The sequence below is a fragment of the Chionomys nivalis genome, chromosome X, assembly GCF_950005125.1.
Source record: "Chionomys nivalis chromosome X, mChiNiv1.1, whole genome shotgun sequence".
Classification (NCBI taxonomy): Eukaryota; Metazoa; Chordata; class Mammalia; order Rodentia; family Cricetidae; genus Chionomys; species Chionomys nivalis.
Window position 1 is genome coordinate 91,623,129 of NC_080112.1, and position 12,064 is coordinate 91,635,192.

Consider the following 12,064-nt stretch of genomic DNA (forward strand, 5'->3'; position numbering starts at 1 on the left):
GATTTCCAAGCAGAATGTAACAGATGTCAAACGGGAAAAGCACAAGGCACACAGCTCTCTTGCTCTGTGTGTCTGAATCTTTCTTCTTCTCTTTCGTTTGCCTTATTCTAATAGGATTTTTGTCCTCTAGGATTCTACCTGGGATTTTCCTTTGGAAAAGTGAGTTTGTTGCTCCTTTGTTTTCTCTATGATGCTAATTTGGAATAATAGCATTTCTGATTCTAAAGAATAGCTTTATTTGCACAGCCCGCCTGGGGGAAATGCTTGATACTTGTCTTGAGGAGGTGGGGTCTTCCTGTTGCAGGTTGTCTGGCAGAGACAATGCTGAGCTCAGCATAGGTCATCCTGACACTGGAGGAAAGGGGGACTGAGTCTGGCAAATACACTGGCTCCAGTCCCCCTTTACCTCCTGTCTCTATGCTTCCTTGCAAATCTCGATGTGGTACTATGTAGCAGCTGAATGCTCTTGCTTTGTGAGTCTTTTTTCCCCATCTGTGAGACGAATGTTAATATTTTGGTTCCTTGGACGTCACATTACCTTTGTGAGCATTCAGGGCTTTGGTCGTATTAATTGGTTGCATGTTTTCATTGTTTGGGTGGGTTTTTTTCTCGTGGGGAGGGGTTCAGCTCAGGGGGGAGATCAGATCAGATCAAAGCATGCCAGATGACCAATTTTTCTGCCTCCATCAATGCACCTAGGTAGTAGACAAGTTTGGAGTGAATTGTCTGTTGTGAGGGTGAAATGTTCCTTCAGTCAGGGGAGAAACCCAGAACAATGAAAGGTGTACTTGCCTGTAAAGGTCCCATATGCAATTGAGGGACCCATTTGGGAATCTTTCCACAATTAATTTATTCCATTCAAAGGTGTCTCTGCCTCAGGGTGGGGGTGGGAGAGATGAAACACCTTAAAGGAGAAAAAGGATTCTGTGACCAAATAAAAACAAGAGGAAAGCAGAGCTAAGAGCTTGTTAAATAACTGGTTTTTCGACATCCTCCTCCCCCTTTTCAAACCCCAGCTTATTTCTTATGAATGCTGTACAGCGGCACCAGCTTGATGGGAGAGGGGTTGATGAATAGCACAAAGACACTGGGTATTCCCTGGAGGCTGTTCCTTTAAAAGAGAATCCTAGTTTATTCTGGGGGAGGGGATACACATATTAGAGGAGGGAAAAAAAGGATTTGAAATAAAATTGAAAGACCCCTTTTCTTAGCCATTGTATTGCAATGCAAAGACTGCTCCCTAAGCTGGGGTGCCAACCTTGGCTAGCTCCCTGTTTCTCTTCAAGGGGAATTTTGTCAGGCTAGGGATTCATTTACAACTGTTAGCCATGTGGCCATGTGTGAAGAAGCAGATGCCAGTTTTAATGTATTTTGCCCGAAGTTACAATTTGATAGGAGCCACTGTCAGTAAGTTCCAGGGTTTTAAGCTATTTCAACACCCCTCCCAAATTTGGAACAGTGCCAAAAGTGCCACCCTTTTTAATCTCTGGCTCCTATCCCCCCTCCCCAGCATCCAGTCATACTGCCCAGCCCCCTCCTCCATCTCTATTAAGATCAATATTCCTGCAGGTCAGGGACAAGCAGCAGATGGGTCACAGGCTTTTTTCAACCAGTCCTTTTCACAGGCAGCAGATTGCAGCTCGGAATCTGGCTAATATTTGAATTTCTTTTCTTTTCTTTTCTTTTCTTTTCTTTTCTTTTCTTACCCTTCCTTATTCTGTGCCTCTCTTTATCCCCACCCCTTTCTCTAACAATCAGGTTGCTGTAGTTCCATCAAAATATGGAACTTGATTTTGGACATTTTGACGAAAGAGACAAAGCGTCTAGGAATATGAGAGGGACACGGATGAATGGGCTCCCCAGTCCCACTCACAGTGCCCACTGTAGCTTCTACAGAACCAGAACCTTGCAGGCACTAAGTAATGAGAAGAAGGCCAAGAAGGTACGTTTCTACCGCAATGGGGACCGCTACTTCAAGGGGATTGTGTATGCTGTTTCTTCTGACCGTTTCCGTAGTTTTGACGCGTTGCTGGCTGACCTGACTCGATCCTTGTCCGACAACATCAACCTGCCTCAGGGAGTGCGCTATATTTACACCATCGATGGGTCCAGGAAGATCGGAAGCATGGATGAACTGGAAGAAGGTAATTTAAGCAGTGGGTGGCAGCTCGTGGAGACAAAGTATGTTCTTGCTTATGGTTACATTTTTAGTCTCCCTTGAAAGAAACTAGATTATTTGTTTGCCAAAACAGCAGGTTGATGATGCTCAGGCTTCTGATTCCAAAGTCACCAGCAGGACAGTTAGCTGTCATTCTTCATGGGGTTGCATCTCCGCTGAGGTTGAAATGTACACGGATGTGCTAATGCTAAATGTGCTTATCTGCTTGGGTATACAAAGGAAAATGTGAGTTGTGACAGTCACTCTAGATCTCTCTTCTAATTAACTCTGTGTGGCACCATCAGAGCAGGCCACGGAATCATTAGGGAAAGGAAGAATGTTTGGTTGGTTTAACAGATAAAACAATTGTGTCCATATTTCCTGTGAACAACTGAGGAATTGTTTGGGAGTGGTTGCTCATTAGAAATACACGTCCCAAATGCGGGACTTCCTGGATGTGCTTGCAGAGGATTAGACTTTTAGGTAAGTGGTTGCTGCTCAGCTGTTGCTTCTAAAAAGCTCACTTCAGGGTGTGTCTGAGAGGCTGAGATCATTGGGAGAAATACGAAAGAAAGCTGTAGGTATGTCTGGTATTTTAATGAATCCCATTTCTATTAGAGTAGGTATGAGTCACTCTACGTAAATTCTTTCAGATCCTCTCTATAGTTTGCAATTGTAACTGAAATTTATGAGTTGGCTGCTGAAAACCTTGACAACTGTGGACCCATGTGATAACAGAGAGACAAAAAAACAGATCCTCCTCACAAAACTTGTTCAATCATATTTTCATTTTTATGAATATTTAGAAAATAGATCTTGTGTCTTATTGTTAACATTTTATATTGACATAGAAACTATTGTGACCAATTTGACCCACAGGTACTTTAAAGGGTAGCCTCAAAGGAATAGTGACAATGAAAATGTTCTTTCAGTCTTTCCTACTTTATTCAATGTTCCCTCCTCCCTCACTGCCCTCAGCATCAGAGCAAAGATGAATCAGTGCAAACAGATCTCTAGGATTTCAGATTACAAATAGCCAATGAGGAAAAAGAAACAGCACATTTGATGACTTAGTAGGAGTACCCCACCTCTGCCTCACTGTGTTGAGGTTTCCTGTGTTCCTAGACAAAGAGACATGAAAGTGTCCCCTATACGAGGTTCTATTTCCCTCATGTAGTGTGGTTTTTCAAAGTGTAATTGTAAGTGTCTTGGGTAAGCAACTTATAAGAGACAATATACACATAGTGGCTTCGTCTGAGTTTAAGAGGTTTCTACATAGCTGATCTTGAAAATCCATATGGAGGAGGATGATTAGATCATATACAGAGAGGGTAGGCAAACATTGATCCTAGACTTTCCTGATCATCAAAAGGTTAATCATTCTAATGCATATATTAAAATAAAAGAAGGGCGGTTGGGGTCAACTTCAAATCTGGATGCTCAGTCAAGGGAGCTGTCCAACAGAGTAATCAATAAGGTGTGTTTCGGTTGTTGGAAAATCTATAACTCAGTCAAAGTTGAGGGATTTTCCTGTAATAACTTTTACAAACAAAGCACACTGAATCTCCCAGTTTGTCTTAATTTTCATCGTCTGAGAACATTTAAAGGTCGTAATACATGCTAGCCCAGAATATGAACCAGACATAGGAGTGAAAATGTTATTTTTAATGTCAATGTTACACACAGATTTGCCTCAACCTTTTACAAATATTCCCATATATATTCCATATATATATATATATATTCTATGTATATGTATATGTGTGTATATGTATGAGTGAGTGTATATTGAGAAAAGTTGATGATAAACCATGTCAATTTAATCTGTGTAGGTGATCAGTATGAATTTTAAAAACAGACCACAGCTTTATTCTCATCTGTGTTCTCTTGGTACCTGCTAAATTGGACCCATATACCACTTCTGGGTGCTGTGGTATTTCCTGATGTGTTTCCAAACAGTATAGAATCTGCATAGGGATCAAATAAATGTACTCATCTTGTCTTCTGCGAGCCCAAGTAACAGCGGATGCCAATGCTCTTGCAGACATATGTCAAGGAAATCCAGAGGTATTTCTGGGGGAGTGTTGCAAATGTGATCATTTTTCCTCTGCCATAAAGCTAATTTGGGAAGGGCCCTGGGATGAGGAAGATATGGAAAGGGTTTTCTTTGCTCTAGTTTTGTCAGAGTAACTTATCTATGATAAAAGGTCTTAAATCCCTGTACTTGGTTACTTCTAGAAGAACATGGATAGAAGATCAAAATTATTAATTCATACTGTTTCCTGTTAAGATTTAAATTGAGAATATTTGGAAAGATTCCTGGTGAAGAATTAGGAATATTGGGTTCTCATCTTGGAGCAGATTACAATGGATAATGAAATATTAGGAATGAGATTTGTGTCAGATGCAAATCTGATAGCTTCTAGCCTGTAGAAACTTGGGGAAATCAGTAGAAACCCTATGTCTCAGTTTTTAAAATCTATAAAATGAAAAAAAAATCTTTGAGAATCAATTAAGAAATGATATGAAGCATTTTGCATTCTTCTTTATACACAGTGATGCTCAATAAAGGGTAGCTATTACTGTCTGAGTCTCTCTAACATAAACCTCCTTAATTACATGACTATGGGCTTGTCTCTATCATCAATGGTACTAATGTTCTCTCTTTTACAAATAATTGCTTTAGTCTGGTGCAGTGGTTCACACTTTGTAACCCAAGTATCAAGAGTCTGAGGCAGGAAGATTGTGAGTTTGAGGTCAGTCTGGACTACAGTGGTCCTGGAATACATTACAGATCAACTGACACAGGACCTCGAAGTCTAGGGACTCTAATCTCATTTTTTTGCACTCTGTATTGAGAAATTCTTTTGAGTATTATGACTTGCAGCATGTTAGATGAGGGGATTTTGATGAGTCCTTTCCATTAACAACAGTGATACAGAGTTCCTAGCTGTAGAAACCCTCGTTTCTGTTCTTTTTTGCTTTGTAGACTTCAGAGGAATGGCTCACACAACACATGTTTCCAAATGATCAGAATATTAAATTTTTAGCCTAAAATTGGATAAAACAAAGAGCAAATGCTAATCACTCTGACCTTACGGCAGCCCCGACACTCCCTTTGTCTGGTGGCTCTAGTCAACTGTCTGCCGCTGGATGTGGGAAGCAGCAAGGGAAACATTTTGAGTCTAAACCTCATTTTTCATGTCAGCCTTTCCCACAGCTTCTTGTATACAACAGGGGTCTTGGCAAAACCACAGAGGATGTGAACCTCATTAACTGTATCCCCAGATGGTCAATGAAGGAGATCCACCAGTCGTATTTCTTTTTGTTTGCCTTTTCTCTATCTTTCATTAGAGAAGCCTTGTTTATTTCCATCATATCTAATCTTTTCTTCACTTCCATGTTTATATACACTTCTCAATTTCAGGGTTATATTTGTGACTAGCCAATTTCTGTGTATTCAACAAATTTGAGCACTGTTAATTATTCAGAACATTGGAGGAATACATAAAAGTGGGACAGCCTTGGATAACTTGAGCTCTATAGTACAGACACTGTATAATCCAGCTGCTTTTCCATAGTGCACTTGTTCCAATGAGATGAAACCGCCTTTTCACTAAGTATCTTATTACTAAATCAAGTGCATCACCCAAAGCAGGGATTTTAAGGCACTCAGGAGTGATGCTTGGGCATTATGATACAACCAGCTATCATTTAATATTTCAATGTAATAATGAAATAAAGTATCAATCAATATTTTCTTTCTTGTGCTAGGGATCCCCAGAAAAGAATAGAAAGCACAGGGAAAAGTATTTTTGCATTAAGAGATTATAAATGTATATGACTCTTTGGAAAAAGGAGCCTTCCTAAAGGTGAGGAAGGGGTCTCATGGGATCATTTTGAACATAATACCTGTTCCCTTTATACCTTTTTAGTTGTGTTTCCACCATTTCATGTCCCTTACCCCACATCCTAAAGCAGGTGAATTCCAGCAAATTGTCACTTTGCTTAGCTCAGAGGTAGCTTTTTTTTTAGGTTCCCAGAGGGTGGAAACTAACCACTGGAGGCTGTGGCATGTTGGAAACTCAGCTATGGGAGGGGGCAATATGCCTCACCCACCTCCAAGTGCTAAGTAACCATGTAGGAAGCACCGGCTCTCAAAATAGACCTGGGAAATATTTGTAGAACCAGGCAGTCTTATCTATAACAAAGCAACACATCTAGACCTTTCCAATAATAAAGCTAGAAGTTCCTTGGAGATGGGCATCTAGGTTTTTGTATTTGATTAAAGCAATAACTATTTCCTCTAGCCTGTTTGAGAATGAAAACAGAAAGGAAATTTCCTCTTATACATCTTTACGCTTACAAGAGACTCTGCTATCACTAGGTGAAATGCCTTCACTTTGTAGATAAAGAAGTCAAGAATTAAAGAGATTATATGACATGCCTGAGGTCATATGGCTCCTGAGAGTCTGGCTGGGATTTGATTTAAAATCTATCTTCTTCATCCTCTTGACGTTTGAGATTTACAAGCATGAACAACCATGCTCTACTAATAAGGCACTAGTGTTTTTGTTGTTTCTTTTAGTCTCCTGCAGTCCAAGCTAATGCCACATTTGCTACGTGACTGAGGATGACCTTGAACTCCTTCCCCTCCTACCTCTCTCGCTAAAGTACTGGAATTATAGATGTGCATAACCTTGCCTGGCTAAATCACTGTTCTTTATCATCATAAATGTCTTGCCCTAAGTGGGCATTAGCAGCTGTAGCAGGCAGCTGTGTGTGAGCTCTAAAGCTGCTGCATTGGTAATTTGCAACTTCAAGAGTCTTTTCTAGCACCATGAAATGTGAATTAATTAATTAATATGCAAGGTTTCCCTAGGTAGGCCTGTTTTGGTCAGGAACTCACTCTGTGAAGCAGGCTGCCTCCAGTTCACAGAGATCCTTTTGTTCCTGTTTCCTGCGTTTGGCGATTACACGCAGAGCAGGCAATCCTATCTTACAGGACCCCAGAAATGTTCATGTTATATAGGCTGCACATCTCACGTCATAGACAGCTGCCCTTGATGAGTTTCTTTGCTCTTCTTTAGCTTTGGTTCCTCATCATGCTGTGTCCTTTCTCTTAGCTTTTATTTCTTTCTCTTTCTCTTTCCCATTTCCTCCTAGTTATTGGTCCCTTTAGACAAGGGCCTTAATGATAATAATGAGAACTTACAGAGTGCTTACTATGCTCCAGTATCTGAGCTCAGCACTTTTCATCCACCCCTGGACTTGTGCCCACAGCAACCCTATAAGGTCGGGCTTATTATTAACACCCCCCACCTTGCAGACAAGAGACTGCTGCCAAGGGAGTCAGGTAATTTGCCAAGGGTCACACAACTAGAAAGTGTTGGGGATCACAATCTGACTGACATCATAGCAGCTGTTCTTTTTCCACTGCTATGCGTTCAGGCCAAAAGTAGAGAGGGGAGTGATTAAAATGTACCCTCAGAAGGTGCTCAACATAGATTTGGCTGAGGGCAGAACCCCGTGGAAAGTTCTCGGGTGCCATATGATACTGTAATTATTTGCCATCATATTCATTTTCATCTGGGGGTAGTTAATCATACTTGTAGTTCAGAGGCTTAGAGGTTTCAGAGGGGGAGTAAAAAAAAAAAACACCAGAGCCCCCTAATAGGGTAACACAGCTGCCTCCTCAGAAGAGTTTGCACATGAGTTAAATCATAAATATAAAGCCCTGGATGTTTCCACTCCACCAGTTGTCTGACAGAGTTTGAAAGTCTATGGAAAGTAATGGAAAACATCTGACTCAAAGGCAGCGACCTCTTGGAAGATGCTCATGAATATGATGAAGAACAGAGGCAAGAGGCCATTTCTAGTGTATGTGGTGGGGGAGGATGTTGGCTGTGAATATATAGAGGAATCAAAAGGGCCCCTTTATCTGTCTGTCACATTTTACAGATCCTAGCTTCTAAGCACTGGTGTTGTGCTGGATTTGCATGCCATTGAGGCCAACAAAGTCAGGGTCTCTTAGCTTGCAAACTCAACTTCCATCCTGACTGAGCACATGTGCACCAAGTAGGTCAAGTGCCTATGATTGCCCTTGATCGGTCTCCCTTGGTTCCCCTACTGTAACAGATCATAAGAGAGATTAAGCATCCTTGTGTGTTACTCTCCCCCTACATACATACTCTTCCCCTCAAAAATACCCTAGAGATTGGCACTGAGTCTTAGTACTGAGAAACGTATTAATTCACATGACTTAAAGGATTTGGTGCAATCAATATTTGCAAAGAGAATGAATTGTCAGCCTGGTATTTCTGAATATCTCTATGTAATTCTTCTGCTGAGACCAAAGGAAGTAGAAGAGCCATCTGACTTTAATTGTGTTTAATTCTTTTTGCCCTGGCTAAGGGTTATATATTTGTCTATGTATTTAGTTTTATTACTGATGACTTAAAGCCTGATAAAATCACTGTTTCTGCAGTTCAACCTCTGGATGAACTTCTGTATACCTCGAGGCTAATATGCTTTACTCAGCAATTTCTGCTTTTTTTCCAATATAGTCCTCCCTCAGGCAGAGCATAACTCTCGCCTAATTTTCTTCAGTTTCTAGTCCCAAGCATCTAATCTCCCCCTCTTGCCTCTAGCCACTGCATTTCTTCTACTGTATTAGTCACTTCCCCCAGCCCACAGTAAGTGTAAAACTCATACTAGACCTTTTCAGTTCAATCAAGCTGCACAATGCAGTCTCCCACTCACCAGTGTGACAACCAAAAGCAACTGATGGAGATGGCGTCAAACACACAGATGTAATGTGCAATATTTAGGAGAATGGAGAAAGGTGAAAGGGAGTAGTAGTTATAAGAAAGCATATTTTCTAAGGAAGAGCTAGACTTGCAAACACTAAGAAAGCCGTGTGCGTGCCTGTGTGTGTGTGTGTGTGTGTGTGTGTGTGTGTGTGTGCATGTAGCTTATTTAGATACTTTCTTCATTGGGAGAGGGATAAGCAGTAGGTTACACACTTATACACACATTTAGACATTAAACTCATGCAAACACACACACACACACACATAAACATAAGCACACCCTTTACATTTAGATCATTCTACCGTTTAGCACAACAGTTTGTGCAAAGGATAGTTTGGCTTTTAACCAAGTATGTACTGAATGTCTGATATGTAAGGTTGCGTAGTTCACTTCAATTTGAAATAGAAACAAATTAGCTTTAAAATTTTTCCTTGGTTCATAATTTAGCAGAAGGAAGAGACTCTGAGTACAAACGTAGCATAGGAAGATCAGGACACAGAGACGTGTTCAACATGCTCCAGTGGTACGTGGAAGCTAATGAGCATCATCTAAAGGGCCAAGCATTTACATTCCGATAGCATCATGCTGATTGCATTTAATCATACATGGAGGTGTTTGCTGTTTTTATAACACTTAGATTTACAAGGTTCTTCAACTAGATATGCCTTTCTAGTGAAGAATGTTTAGCTGACTATGTTTGAATTTGAGAAAATCACGTTGTCGGAGGGTCAACCTGGATATAAGGTTGGTTATTATCTCAACATTTCACCCAAAGCTTTATTTTGATGTGAGTGTATAGTAGCATGATTTTCATCGACCTATCTGCTCCTGAATTAATCACCTAACCATTTTATTTCTTCCCTTAGGGGAAAGCTATGTCTGTTCCTCAGACAACTTCTTTAAAAAGGTTGAGTACACCAAGAATGTCAATCCCAACTGGTCTGTCAACGTAAAAACATCTGCCAACATGAAAGCTCCCCAGTCCTTGGCTAGCAGCAACAGTGCTCAGGCCAGAGAGAACAAGGACTTTGTGCGCCCCAAGCTTGTGACCATCATCCGCAGCGGGGTGAAGCCTCGGAAGGCAGTGCGGGTGCTTCTCAACAAGAAAACAGCCCACTCTTTTGAGCAGGTCCTCACTGACATCACAGAGGCGATCAAACTGGAAACTGGCGTTGTCAAGAAACTCTATACCCTTGATGGAAAGCAGGTCAGTGCCTGTACAAAGTACTTCTCTCATTTTCCCCTCTGTAGATCAGCGGTTCTCAAAACTGTGGGCCACGACCACTGGAAAACACAGATATTTTCATTATTGTTCATAACAGTAGCAAGACTGTATTTATAAAGTAGCAATGAAAATACTTTTATGGCTGGGAAGGGTCAGCACAACATGAGGGACTGTATTAAAGCAGCTTTAGCTTGGTTGAGAACCCCTGTTTTAGATGCTCATTTTATACCTTAAACCATTACACATGGTTGAGGATCTCTCCCTTCATATCCCTTTGTCCTGAACTGATACTCTTTATCTCATTTGGGAGAAAGATCTCTCAACAGACAAAGCAATGAACCAGAAATTGGCTTTTTGAAATTCATTTTACTTTTGATTTTGATTTATGAGGCATAGTGGTCAGTTAGACCCCAGATCTTTATTTGCTAAAAAAAAAAAAAAAATGTTTTTAAAACGAGGTTTTACAAGTTGATATATATCATGATGCAATCTTGATCATTTTATATACAAAACTAAAAATATGATTTCTTCCACTCATTTTTAAAGATACTCCCATGTTGGTATTCCACATCCACTTGGATGAAAGGGAGTTGAAGTGACCCTATAACTTATAAGAAAGGAGACAAAAAAGGGGAAGACACTGAAACTTGCAGTGCCTTGTATTTCTCTTACTCTAAGATATATATTTCTCTCCCTTTTCCATGTAACATAGCTGTTTTAATTTGGTTCCATGGATGGTTTGTGTGAGATAGGAACTATTTCAGGATTCTAAAATTAGCCCAAGAAAGATGCTGCCATCTGTTCCCCTCCAAATCAGGTTCTTCATGTCACGGGTTACACTGCTGAAGTGCCACCTATATTAGTATCTGGGAAAGAATGCAGCCAGGCGTCTCCATAAGACAGATGCACCATTCTCTTGAATATAGATATCTGTAAGTTGTAACAAAAATGTTCCAAGAGAATTGTAACAGTGACTAGTTCTATTTGTTCAAAAAATCATTTCAGTTACTCATCTAGAAGACAAGTGAGGATTATTAACAGTCCACTATCTTACCTCTTAAAATATCTTCCATAACTGAACAATTGTAGAGTTTCAAAATATAGATTTCTATATATCAAAATTACTGTTGGGTATTTAAATGCTGAAGTCTGCATATATATATATATATATATATATATATATATATATATATATATATATGTATATAAATCACTTTTCCTGCAACTTGAAATCCTGTAGCTTGCAATATATATCAGTATATATATGATGAATTTCTGTCTTCTTTCTACTTATTTTTTTGTGCTCCAAGAGGCCTAGAACCATAGTCCAGGATCACTGAGAGACTGTCTCAAGGGAATAGGCAGAGGATGGTAGAGCATGGTACCCATGATCTTATTCTGTCCTCTACACAAACATGGGCACCTGTGCACCCTACATACTCCATTTGCATTCTCTCTCTCTCTCTCTCTCTTTTACACCACACACATACAACCACACGCCACAAGCATTTACATACACCACAGCATTTCATATACACACTACAAGAATTCACACATATAACACAAGTGTTCACACACAGCACAAGCATTCACATACCACAAATATTCAGACATGCATCACAAGCATTCACATATACCCAAGAATTTGCATATGCAGGAACACACACACAAACACACACTCACATCATTCACACACACAAGCACACTCACCTTAAGTATTCACCTGCCCACCCACACATACTGTAAACATTCACACACACGCACACAAACACACCCCAAACATTCACATACATACAAACACACACCCCAACAAGCATTCACTCATATAGGCACATATATTACAAGTATTCACACACATCACAAATATT

The 12,064-nt window shown here is 40.2% G+C and overlaps 1 protein-coding gene across 2 annotated transcripts in view; it reads left to right on the forward strand.

The window, feature by feature from the left end:
- Nucleotides 1-1,765: 1,765 nt before the first annotated feature.
- Nucleotides 1,766-12,064, forward strand: part of Dcx (doublecortin) — a 68,713-nt gene continuing 58,414 nt past the window's right edge. Inside the window, exons 1-2 of one of the 2 annotated variants that reach the window (XM_057759996.1) lie at nt 1,766-2,144; nt 9,838-10,178. In XM_057759996.1, coding sequence (XP_057615979.1) covers nt 1,781-2,144; nt 9,838-10,178 — 705 coding nt within the window. In that variant the 5' untranslated portion in view covers nt 1,766-1,780. The remainder of the gene's footprint in view (nt 2,145-9,837; nt 10,179-12,064) is intronic. The other variant, XM_057759995.1, reaches the window with a different exon arrangement.